A 16,676-nucleotide genomic window follows, 5' to 3' on the forward strand; every position below is an offset into this window, starting at 1 on the left:
CTAACTTTCCCCTTAGTGTCCTAAGATGTGTAGGTTAGGGGGGATTAGCGGGGTAAATACATGGGATACAGTCTGAGTGGGATGCTCCATCAGACTCAATGGGACAAGTGGCCTGCTTCTGCGCTGTAGTGTTTCTATGAGTTCTTTGAAGTTCTTTGATAGTTTAGTGAGTTCAGACTCCAGGAATGAGGTGAGGGGTTTGAAGTTTAAGGACAAGAAAATCTTGCCACAGTTATATAGGGCTTTGATGAGACCACATATTCATAGTGCCAGTTACAGTTTTGGTCTCCTTTGCTAAGGAAAAATATACTTACCTTGGAGCAGATGCAATGATAGCCCATTGGGTTGAATCCTGATACCAGAGTTGCCCCAGGAGGGGGGACTGAGTAAAATGGGCTGATATTTGCTGGAGTTTAGAAAAATGAAGGGTTAATGAATTGAAATTCCAGGACGCTTGACAGTATAGATGCTGTAAAAATGTTTCCACTCGCCGGGGAACTTAGAATAATGGGTCAGCCATTTGGGACTGAAATGTGAAGGAAATACTTCAGTCAGACATTTGTGAACATCTGGAATTTTCACCCCCCAAAGAGCTGTGGATGCCGAGTTGTTGAGTTTACTCAAGACTGAGTTGATAAATCTTTGGACACTAAGGGGATCAAGATCTATGGGGATAGGAGCAGGAGGGATGAAAATGATACGGAAGATCAGTCATGCTCTTATTTGAATGGTGCTGGAGACTTGAGGGGCTTTTTCATGTCCCCATTAACTGAAGGTTCAGGAAATTCAGACTCCAAAATTGGGATTCAATGAATTTAGGAGAGGGGGCAGTGACGTTAAAATCTAGAATAGAAGGTCAGTATTATAAATCTCCAGGATCATTGATGAGGCTTAAGAAATTGATTGTTGATCACATTTACTGAAGAGCTCATTGTAATTCTACAAATGTTTTCCCCATATCCATTCATCTAAGTAAGTAAAATATTCTCTAAGAGTCAATTAAAATGAATATAAGACTATACAATAGTACTAAGACTATATGGTAGTAAGACTATACAATAATCATTAGGGTAATGCAACAAACGCTTGTATTGAGCAAAACAATTTCTTGGAGTCGAAATATATTCTTGTTAATGTGCCTTTTAAAAAATTTCTCACAGACCTTTGCGAGTCATTGTCCTACAGCCCCAAAGTACGCTCCACTGATAGTCATGAAACGAAGACAGCGCGTGGGGCTCAGGTAATGTCTGTTGCTGTGTCTATCACAGTGTGTTGCTGACCAGTGAGTAACCTATCCACCACTACCTTGCTTTCACCTATCATCATTATGCCCTCGGAGAATATCATGCTGGATTCATCTAGAACAAAAAAAAATCCAATATTACTCCTTGCACATGGAAAGTAACTAATGCCATCAATTTGTCAAAATTTAACAAATTCTAGAGTTCAGCAGAAACGTAACATCTTCTGCTGAAACGGAAGTTGGAAAGTGACCGAATGGTGTGCTGTGTGCTGTGAATGTAGAAAGAACATCCACTAGTAAACCACAACTACCTCAATGCTTCACTGAAGCCAACATTAAGCAATAGAAGAAGGTTTTCTTTTTAAACTCTCCACGTTTTTCCATATCTCAAATTAGAGCCCCAAGTATCGCCTTACATTATTGGGCACGAACAAGATTAAAGCTCAAGAATGAGATAATCAAATATTCCTTCAGGTATGATGTGTCACTTAGGCTAAATGGAAAGAAAGGAATCAGTGGAGGACAGTTTTGAATTACAGAGATGCATAGGAGGATAGATTGATTAGTCTGGAGGGTCAGTTCCATAATGTTAGGGAGTATTTATGTGGAGATTCATCTGAAGGGGCTAAATAAGTGAGATAGAGTCCATGATAGGATAGAAAGATTGTAGAAGGAGCAGGTCTGATGGGCAAATAGCCTTTTTTTCAATTATATAATTTCTTATATTCTTCAAGTTTCTATTGTTCCTTTAAGGACCCATTCCTTTTAAATTACTTTTTTTTTTTCCCCACCATACGAGGTAACTCATTTGAAATTGTCGTGTCTTCTGTATTAAAATAGTCAGCAGCATGGAGATACATTTGCAAAATAATTGCTTTTCTAAAAGCAGACCGGTAAATTTTTGAAGCCACCAGACCAGACCTGGCTCCTTCCCCTTAAACAACTCAAGATGTCTGACATAAAATAGGATAAAAACCCATTTTAAAAGCTCAACGCCAACTTTGGTATCTTACAAGTACCAGCGAAAGGTTGGGTGGGTAACCGTGCTAGGGCATTAAAAGGACAATATGGTGTACGATCAACCAGACAGATCAAGGCACTACTTGTGACACTGGTTGACACCAACATTATCTTGGCAATCGTGGCAGTGTTGCAGCAATAAGAATTTACTGTGCTTATATTTCCTGGTGACATGAGAATCTGAAAAAACCTAGGGACCGGTAAGATGAACTGAATGGGTTTTGGTGTTTGCTGGAAATATCTCATAAGTAACCCATCAAAAGATGGATCAGGGGATGTATATCAATAGATGTATAGCAATACACAAGCGCTATGTTAACATTCTGTAGTAGTGAAAAAAAAATCAATGTTTAATAATCGGGGAGGACTGAAATGAGGTGTGTGTTTTTAAAAAAGAATTAGTTCTTAGTGTATAAAATATCTATACAGTACATTGAAGGTGAAATGTATCTGTGCAACAGTAAAGCTATTTCTGTCAACAGTATTGGGTAAATCAATGCATTACGAAGAGGCATGATAGATGTATCAGAGTGTTTAAGCAAGAGTGGATGTTCTGTAGTGTTACAATAAGTAACTCAATGTTTACTTATAGTGTCAAGTTTTGCTTTCTGAGGAATCTACAAAAATATTAAGACTGACAGGGATCCTTACAAATACTGATATATTTCCAGTTCAAAGGTGTAGGTGATGTTACCATTTTCCAATCAAAATGCATCAATTCACATTTATCTATGTTGGAGTTCATTTCGCTACTTAACTGTTCAGTCTGCAAGTTTTCCGATGCCATCTCGCAATCTGGTTCCTTTTCTCCGGGGTGTTAGCTACTCCATCCCAGTTTGGTATCGTCTGCAAGTCTTGGTATTAGGTTACTTGTTCTTAAATCCAATGTAAGTTATATAAAGTTAAATAGCAGATCTTTGTGGAATGTTTTCTAACTTCCTCCAGTCTGATTACCCTTTCGCCCTACTCGCCGCTTCCTTATCTCTAGCCAATTTGCTATCTATTCACTCATTGTCTCCTAACTCCACCTACCCTATTGTGTATCATGATTTTACCTTATTTGAAAGTATAATTAACGCAGCAACAGAAATAGCATGCCAAAAGATCAACAAATATAGAAAGATACAAAAATATGACAATGGGCAAAGACAAGTCTGATGACCTTGCAGACCTCATATGATATACGATCCCCCAAGTTTGACATTTTATGACTTGTAGTGAGTGGTATATTATTGGAATTGAGTGTTGTGTTGTGGTGTATATACTGGTGTGCTACAGTGGAAGAAGAAGATATTAGTGTCTTTACTGGCTATGTGTCACGGTGTACTTTGGTGGGCAAGACATTCATCAATAAGTTACAAAGAGGCTTCAATCATTTAGAAATGAAAACAAATTATAAAGCCATGGGGAGTGAAGTGGCGATCACATGGTCTTGATGTCTTTGACTGTTAACTTCTTGGCAGTTGGGTTTTAGTGAATGTAAATTGATTAATGGCTTTTCTCAACTTCATCAAAACAGATAATTACTCTCTTTTCTTTCTTCCTTCAGCTGCCCGAAGGAGAACACAGTCCGAAGCCTCATAGCAGATACAAACCCAGTTTGCCAGGGAAGGAAAAGGTCGTCTTTACGTAAGTGACACCTCGGGGCCTGTTTACACTTACATGATGGGAAGATGTTGACTCATTGTCAGGATGGGACTTTCTTACTGAAAAGCTGAGTACTGCAAATGCTGTAAATCTGAAGTCAAAACAAGAAATGATGGAAATACTCAGCAGGTTAGGCAGCGTCTATGGAGAGAGAAAAGCAGAGTTAATGGTCGGGATTTAGCAGCCCTGGCATAGCCGGTCCCTCCGTGGCAGATGAAGTGAGCTAGCCAAAGGTCTATTGACTTTGGCGACACTGGTAAACCCCAGCAGCTGGTGGGACCAGAATATTCCACCAAATGTTTCAGCTCTGTGACCTCTCATGGGAACTGGGGCAAAGTTAGAGACAAAATCGGATTTTGGGCAAGTGGGACAAGGACAAAGAAAGGTCTGAGATAGGGTGAAAGATGGGAGAGATTGAATGAAAGAACAGTTAATCTGACAGGAGTGAGGGAAATGGAGATGGGGCATAAGGAGCATAAGAAACAAAGAAACAAAAGAGCATGTGTGCTGCTGACTGCAAGCAAAAATAAGAGAAAAACCAAAACATGCAAAGAAAGGGAATCAAAAGGGTTTTTTTTTACTCCCCCATGTCCCCAATGCTTCCATCAGCACTGAATTTTCCTCTGCTTGTCTTTCTTGGCTCAGTTGGTGACTTTAATTGGTTTATCAGCACTCAAATACTTTGATTTGATTTGACTTGATTTGATTTGATCTGATTTGATCTGATTTGATCTGATTGGATTTATTATTGTCACATGTATTGGGACACAGTGGAAAGTATTGTTTCTTGCGCACTATACAGACAAACATACTGTTTATAGAGTTCATAGGGGAGAAGGAAAGGAGAGGGTGCAGAATGTAGTGTTACAGTCATAGCTAGGGTGTAGAGAAAGATCAACTTAATATAAGGTAAGTCCATTCAAACATCTGATGGCAGCAGGGAAGAAGCTGTTCTTGAGTCGGTTGGTATTTTCAGTCCTTGATGCCAGAAACTCCAGGCTCTGTCTAGTTGTTGGGACGACAGTCACCGGACACTATCATAGAATCCCTACAGTACAGAAGGAGGCCATTCGGCCCATTGAGTCTGTACCGACCACAATCCCACCCAGACCCTATTCCCGTAACCCCACGCATTTACCCTCTAATCCCCCTGACACTAGGGTCAATTTAGCAAGGCCAATCAACCTAACTGGCACACCCTTGGACTGTGGGAGGAAACCAGTGCACCCAAAGGAAACCCACGCAGACACGGGGGAGAACGTGCAGACTCTGCACAGACAGTGACCCGAGGCCAGAATTGAACCTGGGATCCTGGTACTGTGAGGCAGCAGCGCTAACAACTGCACCACCGTGCTGTCCCGAAGATTTCAAGATACAAGCCACAGATTTGTTTTGTCCCTCAGGATTTTAAAATTCTGAATGCGGGTTTCCTTCAATCTGCACCCTTGATGTTTCCCATCCATGTTCAGGTTACAATTACCGGACCATATAAAATGAAAATTCTCTTTGTTATCAAACTCAAATTTAAACCTGATAATGACCCGAAAGTAACAGAAGAGCTCAATAGTGCGTCAGTTAGATTATTGTGGTTGAACAGACTGGGACGGACATGCACTTAAACCGTGTAAGCATAGGAATAGATCAAGTGTTAGGGGTTCTGTTTATTTCAGAGTGAGCCTCTGGACTGTATTGCTGCCTGTAAAAATCTCTTTAAGGGAAAGCTAAACCGATTCCTGACTGGAGCAAAGATTACATCATGTAAAATGCCTTATAGATAACACATGGCCCATATTACCCTCGACACTGGCTCTGATCATCTGAGATGGCCAGGGAGGAATTTTTCTTCATACATTTTCCCTTATTGGCCTGGAGATTTTCTCCACTCCTTTGCTTCGTCCAGGAGATTACACAGCTGCAGAGGGTGGTGGTGTGGAGGATGGGTAGGAGTTATCTAGTCAACATGAGCATGGGACAGGCTTGATGGACTGAATATCATAGAATCTTACAGTGCAGAAGGAGGCCATTCAGCCCATCAAGTCTGCACCGAACACAATTCCACCAGGCCCTATCCCCATTACCCCATGCATTTACCCTAGCTAGTCCTCCTGACACTAAGGGGCAATTTAGCATGGCCAATCCACCTAACCCGCACATCTTTGGAGTGTGGGAGGAAACCGGAGCACCCGAAGGAAACCCACGCAGACACGGGGAGAATGTGCAAACTCCACTCACACAGTGATCCAAGCAGGGAATTGAACCTGGGTCCCTAACGCTGTGAGGCAGCAATGCTAACCACTGTGCCACCGTGCTGCCCCATTTCCATTGTTTAGGAGTGCTGGATACATGCAGCTACAGTATGGGTTATCCTGTGGTACAAGCTCAGTATCTAAACTGTTGCACAACAATGTTGGCATTTCCTTTGGTATAAATCTTGCATTTTTTAATTTGGATGCAAGTTCAGGAAAGGGAAGAAGCTCAAATAACAGAGTCAAAAAAATGTCCAATCATTCCTTTCTAAAGAAGACTCATAAAAGTTCTTCACAGATGAATTCCCTAGCGTTGATTGGTCACCATAAAACCCTGAGCTGGATTCTAACTCTGTCTTTGTTGTTCTTTATTTTATAGAAAAGGCTCAAACCCTCCCAAAATTCAGAATGTTCCCCAATTAACCTCCGCAGACGATGAAGATGAACATAGGTACACACAAGGTAGGTGACTCACGAAATACCTTTGTATCTAACATTTCTACTGGTCAATCATTTCAAATAAGCCAGTTATTATTGCATGGAATCACAACTTCCCACCTTCACGGCAAAGCACGCTTTTCATAAGGAAATGCTTCTCAATGCTGGCTGCAGGTTTGTGAGGGAGAGTTGGTAATGTAAGAACCCATGTAACAGTGGGTCAGTAACATAATACAGTGTTAGGATTAATAACATAGTATAGGGTGTAAGTAAGTTTCTGAAATACCAAGGTCCTTAGTACCAGTTTACATAAGAATAGGTTAGTATAACATGCTACATTGTGTAACTATGGGTTTGTAATAACGCCCTTTGTAATTGAAGGCTTTAATAAAGTATTAACACCACATGCCTTCTTTGAATATGTGTGTTATTAAATATGTTATAACATGCACACATAATATAAATTGCAACACATGCCTATAACTGATAAAAGCTGGTAATAATTACATTATATACACACATAACTGGGAAATGTTGTATTTAACAGCCACATCTGCTCATGTAATTAGGAATTGTTATATAAAAGCCTCTTGTGCACCTCCCTTGTGTCAACTGAACCAAAACTGATGGACACTTAAGCTTGTTGATGCAAGGGGATGTGGCTGAATCATCAGCAAGCACTGTGTGGAGATGAGGGGGAGACAATTGGAAAATAATTGATATAATAAAAGAATTGATATAATTGGGCGGCACGGCGGCACAGTGGTTAGCGCTGCTGCCTCACAGCGCCAGGGGCCCAGGTTCGATTCTCGGTTTGGGTCACTGTCTGTGTGGAGTTTGCACATTCTCCCCATGTCTGCGTGGATTTCCTCCGGGTGCTCCGGTTTCCTCCCACAGTCTGAAAGATGTGCTGGTTAGATGCATTGACTCGAACAGGTGCCGGAGTGTGGCAAGTAGGGGAATTTCACAGTAACTTCATTGTAGTGTTCATATAAGCCTTACTTGTGACTAATAAATAAACTTTTTAATTTTGCATCAATTATCAGTGTCTGATGATAGTTAGCTATGTAACTACTAGAATCAGAAAGGATCGAAGTATAGCTAGGTGCTTAACGCAGGCAGTATTCCTCTAGTTTGAATTCATTGTTTGAATAAGTTTGTCAAGTTGACGCCTTTCAAATCTCACAAAAGGGTTTTTGATTTCACATTACCATCTGTGGCAATTTGATGGTAATCAGTCTGGAGTAAACGGGATGTTACCAGTCTTAACTCCTGGCCTCTTTACTGTAAACAAATTACAATGGAAAGACTGAACTCCTTCAGTTTATGGTGACTACACTAACATTCCAGATAAACTGATTGCACTCACTTACTGCCTTCAGTCAAAATGACACAAGGGAAGGAGCAATGTAGATTGAAATTACCTCTTAGTTACACCAGAAACAACTACCAAAGGTATTTTGGCTACTGCAGGTAAGGCAATTTCTTCATTGAGACCTGATAAAGATTGTGTCTACATTATTACAGACTAGAAGAATAGAATGGCTGATGTTCTTGAGGTAATACATTGAGGGATCTGTTTATCTTGTGGGCAGACTCCTGGAAGACAAACTCAAGTAATAGCATGAGCTTTCTTAAAATACAATATCCAAAGATCCTGAAAATATCTTTCCATATTTGTCTTGTAAGATTAGGATTCTGCGTTGTGGCATGGTTTAATGAACTTGATATCACTCTTCGACATTTACCCAAGAGACAACTGTTTATATGTAAGGCTTGACAGTGCCTGTGATGTCCATGTTGAGGGAATATCCACTTGTTCCAGGGCCATGATAAGTTAGTTTGTTGACTACTTGGAGACATTTACCGCCTGATCAAAATGTGGATGACAATTTTAGCATTCAATCACTGGATCTCCACAACAAACAGCATATACAAAAGCTTCTCCTGTCTGAAGCCTCTCATTCTTGGTACTATTTTAGTCAATCTTTTCTGCACTGCTCCAAGGCCTTGAGATTCTTGTTGAATTGGGGTACCCAGTATTGAATTCAAGACCACCATATGCCCCAGAGAGAATTGATAGTAGGCTAGTGGTATGCTGTATGCTGCAAAACATAGCTATCAAGCAAGTCTTCTTCCAACATGAACAGCTATGAACCAGGCAGGAAGAGGAGCAGCCGGAGACAAGTTTGAATAAGTATTAGAAGTATAAGAGCCACTTGAGGAAGTCTTTTCTTGAGACTGTTTTTATATTTCATTGGGACCTTTTTATACAAAGAATCATTCATCACTAGTCCTATTTATGTGAAAACCACATTGTCGAGACTTCAGTGCATATTAGAAAATCAAAGTTGCTCTTAAGCAATTAGAATTCCATTGAAATCAACTACCAAAAAATCTCAGATTCTGCATTTACAATATGTCCTGAATGTCAATAGCACGAGACCTCACAAAATTAATCTCAATGACTGAAAACTTTAAATAATTTTATGTTTCTCTGTTGATAGTAGTGAGGTTCAGCTGATGTGTTGCTGTATCTACCAGTATGCATACTAATACACAATGTTATTTCTATACCACACTCTTGCGTGGTCTTCCATTAGAAGTACTGCATGGTTTGATGGTTTGAGTTATAAAGAGAGACTGGATAGACTGAGACCTTTTTTCTCTGGAGCGTAGGAGGCTTAGGGGTGATCTTATAGAGGTCTATAAAATAATGAGGGGCATAGATCAGCTAGATAGTCGATATCTTTTGCCAAAGGTAGGTGAGTCTAAAACTAGAGGGCATAGGTTTAAGGTGAGAGGGGAGAAATACAAAAGGGTCCAGAGGGGCAATTTCTTCACACAGAGGGTGGTGACTGTCTGGAACAAGCTGCCAGAGATGGTAGTAGAGGCGGGTAAAATTTTGTTTTTTAAAAAGCGTTTGGACAGTTACATGGGTATAGAGGGATATGGGCCAAACACGGGCAATTGGGACTAGCTTAGGGGTTACAAAAAGGGGCGGCATGGACAAGTTGGGCCGAAGGGCCTGTTTCCATGCTGTAAACCTCTATGAATCTATGACTCTATGTGAATGGTTTAGCTGAGCTCTGTTGTGATTCAGTTTGCTGCAAATTCAATTTCTTTTTATTCTTTCAAGGGATATGAGCAAAGCTAAGTCAGCATTTGTTGCCCACCCTTATTCACCCTTGAGAAAGTGCTGCTGAGCCACCTTCTTGACCTGCCACAGTCCACATCTTAGGTACACCCACCTTACTGTTAGGAAGGGAGTTCTAGGTTTCTGATCCAGTAACAAGGTATAACGATATATTCCCAAGTCAAGATGGAGTGTGACTTGGAGGAAAACTTGCCCTGGTAATGTTCATATCTGCTGCCCTTTTCCTTATAGGTGGTAGACTGCACATTTGAAAGGTGTTGTCAAAGTAGACTTGAGGAGTGTGCCCCAGAGATCTGTTCTGGGACCCTTGCTGTTTGTCATTTTCATAAATGACCTGGATGAGGAAGTGGAGGGATGGGTTGGTAAGTTTGCCGATGACACGAAGGTTGGTGGGGTTGTGGATAGTCTGGAGGGATGTCAGAAGTTACAGAGGGACATAGATAGGATGCAAGACTGGGCGGAGAAGTGACAGATGGACTTCAACCCAGATAAATGTATCGTGGTCCATTTTGGTAGGTCAAATGGGATGAAGGAGTACAATATAAAGGGAAAGACTCTTAGTACTGTAGAGGATCAGAAGGACCTTGGGGTCCGGGTCCATAGGACTCTAAAATCGGCCCCGCAGGTGGAGGAGGCGTTAAGAAGGCGTATGGTGTGCTGGCCTTTATCAATTGAGGGATTGAGTTTAGGAGTCCAGGGATAATGATGCAGCTATATAAGACCCTCGTCAGACCCCACGTGGAGTACTGTACTCAGTTCTGGTCGCCTCACTATAGGAAGGATGTGGAAAAGATTGAAAGGGTGCAGAGGAGATTTACAAGGATGTTGCCTGGATTGAGTGGCATGCCTTATGAGGATAGGCTGAGGGAGCTTGGTCTTTTCTCCTTGGAGAGACAAAGGATGAGAGGAGACCTAATAGAGGTGTATAAGATGTTGAGAGGCATAGATCGGGTGGACTCTCAGAGGCTTTTTCCCAGGGTGGAAATGTCTGCTACGAGAGGACACAGGTTTAAGGTGCTGGGGGGTAGGTACAGGGGAGATGTTAGGGGTAAGTTTTTCACACAGAGGGTGGTGGGCGAGTGGAATCGGCTGCCGTCAGTGGTGGTGGAGGCGAACTCAATAGGGTCTTTTAAGAGACTCCCGGATGAGTACATGGAGCTTAATAGATTGGAGGGTTATAGGTAGGTCTAGAAGGTAGGGATATGTTCGGCACAACTTGTGGGCCAAAGGGCCTGTTTGTGCTGTAGTTTTTCTATGTTTCTATGATGAGTTGCTGCAGTGCATCTTACACACTGCTGTCACTGTGCACCAGTGGTAGAGGGAGTAAATGTTTAAGGCAGCGGATGGAGTACCAATCAAGCTGCTTTGGAGTTGGGCTTCTGGAGCTTTGTTGGGTGCACTCACCCAAACAAGTCAAGAGTGTTCCATCACACTGCTGGCTTGTGCTTTGTAGTTGATAGACAGGCTTTGTGCTATCAGAAAGTGAATTGCTTGCTGCAGAATTCTCAGCCCTTGAAATGCTCTTGTAGCTGCAGTATCTATATTGCTGCCCCAGTTAAGTTTCTGGTCTATGGTAACTCCCTGTATGTTGATGATGGTGTTTCAGCAATGACAATGCTGTTAAGCATCAAGGGGAGATGGACAGATTTTCTCTAGGTGGAGATAGCCATTGCCCGACTCTTGTGTGTCATGATGTGCCAGAGACATTTGGTTGTGCCTTTGAGCCAGGAATAGTCTATCCTGTACCTGCTGCAAAAGACTGCTCACTTTCAAGATCTTCTCATGTCTCATCCAAAAGCAAGGTGATACCAGCAATGCGACAGCTTCTCATCCTTTCCTGTACTTTGGATATATGTTCTATCTGTAGGCAGTCTTCCTATCAATCACTGCTCTGTTTGACCATAAAGGAAGCAGTGACATGTAGGCCCTGAACTTCGAATTCATCGTGTCTGGAACCTATCTCCAAATGTGTTGAAAGTGGTGGTTCTTGCTTCATTAAGTTTAAACTCTATATTCTCAGTAGCAGCAATGTCTGCTGCTTGAATATGTTGTCCTTACGTAATTCAATGGAAACCTTTGGATTTAGAAGTCAAATCCACAATGTTAAATCTGATTTTCTGTGGATCAAATTAACCCTAACCCTGCCTTGCAAGATAACATTCTACAAGGATCCCTCTCCGCAAGTAACTCCTTCTCCCTTTCAATGGCTGCCGGCATCACCCATCTCTTCCACCACCCACCCTCTATCCCTGTAAACTACCAGACCATCTCCAAATTCCATGATCATGTTGCTGCCTCCCAAATCTGTGCCCATCATTCTGCAACTCCCTGTTGGAATCTATCCAGTCAGGTTTCCACCCTAACACAGTACCTAACTTAAATCAAAAATGACATTTTCTGTGACTGAATATACAAACAAACGAAATGGAAGCAGGAGTAAGGCCACTCAGCCCCTCGAGCCTGATCTGCCATTCAGTAAGGCCATGGCTGATCTGATTGTAACTTCGACCTCACATTCCTGCCCACCTCCGAAAACCTTTCACCCCTTGTTAATCAAGGATCTATCTAGCTCAGTCTTCAAAACATTCAAAGACTCTGCTTCCACTGTCTTTTGAGGAAGAGACTTCCAGACGCTCACAACCCTCTGAGAGAAAAAAATTCTCCTCATTACTCCTTGAATGAGTAACACCTTATTTTTAAACAGTGAGCATTTATCATGGTGGCACAGTGATTAACACAGCTGCCTCACAGCGCCAGGGACCTGGGTTCAATTCCAGCCTCGGGTAACTGTGTGGAATTTGCATGTTCTCCCTGTGTCTGTGTGGGTTTCCTCGTACAGTCCGAAGATGTGGATTGGCTGTGCTGAATTGACCCTTAGTGCACAAGGGCATGCGGGGCCTAGGTAAGATGCTGTTTTTAAGAGTCGGTAGAGACTTGATGGGCTAAATGGCCTCCTTCTGCACTTTAGGGATTCTGTGGTTGCTATGGTTATCCTGCCAAGGGCTCTCTACAATCTGAACTACACCATCCTCATTAAACTCCTATTCTCCATCGCCCACCAGATTGGAATTACTTCAGGTGATTCTATTCTTATTTATCCAATTTAGCCAAAGCATCTCCAGCAGTGAATTCTCTTTCCAATCCATGCTGTTAACTCCAAAATATTCACGGATTCTTCAGCCTCTCTTCTTCTCCGACATGCAGTCCCTTCAAGACATCATCAACAGATATAGGGTCAACTTCCGTACGTGTACAGTTAATAATCAGCTGTACTTTTCCACCACTTCTCTCTGTTCATTTTCTATGTTGTCAGAGAACTTCTCTGACACTCAGCCTTGGTTGAGACATCAATTGTCCCAAGGTGCTTCTCAGATGTGCTGTCAAACAAAATTTGACACCAAGCCACAAAGGAGATATTAGGACCAAAAGTTTGGTCAAAGAGAAAGCTTTAAAGAACATCTTAAAGTAGGAAAGGGAGGGAGAAAGATGAAGGTGTGTAAGGAGAGAATTTTGGAACTTGAGGACCGGGGCAGCTGGCTGCCCAATGATGCATGCAATGTCAGGTTGGAGGAGGAGAGAGATGTTGGAAGGTTGTAGGGCCGGGGCAGGTTACAGAGATATGGAGAGTTGAGGTAAGGCAGAGATTGGTAAACAAAGATGAAAATTTTAAAATTGGGGCACTGCCGGACAAGGAACCAAGGAGGGTCATAGGGCAGGTGTAATGGGTAAATGAGGCGTGGTGTGAGTTAGGATACTCTTTAACTAAAAAGGCAGTTAGTTATAAGATTTCTCCTCTGTGCTGTACATAACTGCTCAGTAAACCTGGAATGAAGCAAGAAGTATAATGCTCTATGTTATGGGTTATCTGATTAACGCAAAGAAGAAGCAAAAAACAATGGGCATTACTTGGGAGACAGATTACAGGGGCAGAAATGTCACTTAGGAAACTCAATTCAACTCCATCAAATGCTTTTCCCCATCTGAACCATTAACGGCTTATATTGAAGAATCCAGAATGAATCCATTTACTCACTACTTTGAACAAATCAATAATTAAGCTGTTTAGTAAGCAGTTTTAACAAAATCCCACTGATTGACTTTCTTTAACTAGCTTCTGTCATTGGCTTTGTTTTAATGGAAACATGGGATCTATTTACAGGAAACACTTATCAGAGCAGATTTCCTCTGTGCGGCTATGCGCTACAAAGTCATCAATGTTTTTTGTAGTGAATATGTTTATGATTTCACTACACATTATACAGAAAAGAAAGGAAGAAATCTGCCTCTATCAATGCCTGTACACCTGAAGAATAACCAGTGATGATAGGCAGAATGAACAATGTAAAGCAAGAAATGGCAGAGTCCAAAGTGAGCCATAGCAATGAAGCAGGGCATAGAAGTGACAACGGGAGGAGACATAAATGGCAATCATTATCTAAGCTGACATTATCTAGGCAAGTAACACCCATCCCTCACAGGTGCAAGGCATTGACCATCTCCAACAAGAAAGAATCTAACCATTGCCCCTTGACATTCAATGGCATCAACGTCACTGAATGGTTGTGTATTTGGAATGTGCTGTCTGAGGGGCCTTGGTGATTTCCTGCAGTGCATCTTGTAGATGTTACACATGGCTGCCAGTGTGTATTGGTGGTGGAGGGTTTGAATGTGTGTGGAAGGGGTAACAATCAAGCGAGCTACTTTGTCCTGGATGGTGTCTGGCTTCTTGAGTGTTGTTGGGGCTCCAGGCAAATGGAGCTCACACTCTTGACTTGTGCCTTATAGGTTATAGACAATCTAGGGAGTCAGAAGGTGAGTTTCTCACTGTTGGATTCCTAGCCTCGAACGTGCTTTAGTAGGCACAGCACTTATATAGCTGGTCCAGTTCAGCTTCTGGTCAATGGTAACCTCAAAGATGTTGATAGTGGGGGATTCAGTGATGTTAATGCAAAGAACTGGCAATGAAGGCAGCAAAAGACCATAATCTGGCTGGGATGGCAGAGGTGACTTGCATTTCGGTTGAACTTGATGGTTCGGTCTCCCTAAACAGACTGAATTCCACATGTGTCTCCTCGAGGAACATCCAAGATAACTCGCAGGATAGACGATTCATGAAGAATATCACAGTCATGGAAGAGTAAAGTTGCAGAGAAAGAGAGATGAAACACAGTTTGGGATTGTGAGTTGTTTTGTCCTCAATCTGGATCATTTGAACTACAAATGGATAATTCAGTTTGAATTATTGGCTTCTTTATTCCAGGAGAGTTCTGATGGTGAGATTATTAATTGAGAGTGATCATTTTTAAAATATTAATTGATTGGATTTGGGTGTCACTGTCTAAGCCAGAATTTATTGCCTGTCCTTAATTACCTTTGATTATCTCTCTTAATGAATGGTAAGCGATGTCCTCTATTCATTTGTAGAACATATCTTAAATGTGGAAGTAATCATTCACTGTAATTTGTGTCTGTTTAGTGTGTGTTATATTTAATTAGACTCTGAGTTAATATAATTAAAAAGAACAGGGCCTATTTGGAAGACACATTTTAATTACTTTATATTTAAGCAAAGTGCCAGTCAAAAATTATATTTAAGCAAAGTATCAGGGTAGCACGGTGGCACAGTGGTTAGCACTGCTGCCTCACAGCGCCAGGGATCTGGGTTTGATTCCGGCCTTGGGTCACTGTCTGTGTGGAGTTTGCACATTCTCCTCCTGTCTGCATGGGTTTCCTCCGGGTGCCCCAGTTTTCTCCCACAGTCCAAAGATGGGCGGATTAGGTTGATTGACCATTAAATTGCCCCTTAGTGTCAAGGGGACTAGCAGGGTAAATACGTGGGGTTAAGGGGTTAGAACCTGGATGGGATTGTTGTCGGTGCAGGCTCGATGGACTGAATGGCCTCCTTCTGTACTATAGGGATTCTATAAAAAATCAATTTAAGTAAAACTACCATTGAATTAGTAACCAAAATGGCCTTTCTATGACACTGAATAAGTTGCCTCCTGATAAACAGTCCATTCTCTAAGTCTGCCTGCTTCATGTGGAAATATCATGGCTAATGATGTCCTCCATACTAGTACCGCACACAGTAATAGAGTATTCAATCACATCCAATGACTTCCTGTTCCAAATGCAGACATCAATAGTCCTGGGACACTTGGCTGTGAAAGTTCACTGAGAGACCAGACAATAATGGTAAGCCGCATAAAGATAAACTGAATTCAGTAATGCTTTATGTGGAACCTATCTCAGTAAGAATTAGCCACAGATCAAGCTAGAAATTGCCATTCAGTCATAAAATAAATGACAGAATGTTCATAAGAGATTTCACTATCCATCATTTTAGATTTGGCTTTCAAATGAAGAGACTAACAATACCTGGTCATTTAGTCCAGAATAGTGGACAAAAGAGTGACATACGAATGAATTAAACACCCATCTACAAAGATTGGTAACAACTATTGTTATGCTGCAGAGAGTCCTCACTCAAAAGCACTCTGGTCTGTTGGGAGGGCTGATGATTAGTAAGGAAAAAGGACAGTGAATTTAAGAGAAATAACCCAAGCTGGCAGAGAGGTCCTGTGGCGCAATGGACAGTAGCCCTATCTCTGAACTGGAAGCTCTGGGTTCAAGCCTCATTTCAGGACCTGATGCCCATAGCAGGTGTGTGCATAATACACCCATACAGATTGAATGTTGACCTGTTGCTACTTTGAATACACCTATGGTCGGACCTAAGAGAGGAGAGTTTCCTGATTGGTCATGCTTGATACAGAGTGGCGGCCCCATAGTACAGCCTCTGGCAACAGTTAGCAACCCGTTCCAGGAATAACTCATTCTGGAAAAAGATATAAGCACACACTTTGTCTGCCTCATGCATTACTAGACATGGGAAAGCCTCAAAGTCTGATCCAGAAAGGAACTT

General features: G+C 41.8%; 1 protein-coding gene across 2 annotated transcripts in view; it reads left to right on the forward strand.

Moving 5' to 3' along the window:
* The window catches only part of LOC144500626 (anion exchange protein 2-like), a 73,299-nt gene that overhangs the window by 16,636 nt on the left and 39,987 nt on the right, over positions 1 to 16,676 (forward strand). The window contains exons 4-6 of one of the 2 annotated variants that reach the window (XM_078223863.1): positions 1,161 to 1,240; positions 3,813 to 3,892; positions 6,536 to 6,618. In XM_078223863.1, the coding sequence (XP_078079989.1) occupies positions 1,161 to 1,240; positions 3,813 to 3,892; positions 6,536 to 6,618 (243 nt within the window). The remainder of the gene's footprint in view (positions 1 to 1,160; positions 1,241 to 3,812; positions 3,893 to 6,535; positions 6,619 to 16,676) is intronic. The other variant, XM_078223864.1, reaches the window with a different exon arrangement.

Source organism: Mustelus asterias, chromosome 11 (assembly GCF_964213995.1).
Source record: "Mustelus asterias chromosome 11, sMusAst1.hap1.1, whole genome shotgun sequence".
NCBI lineage: Eukaryota > Metazoa > Chordata > Chondrichthyes > Carcharhiniformes > Triakidae > Mustelus > Mustelus asterias.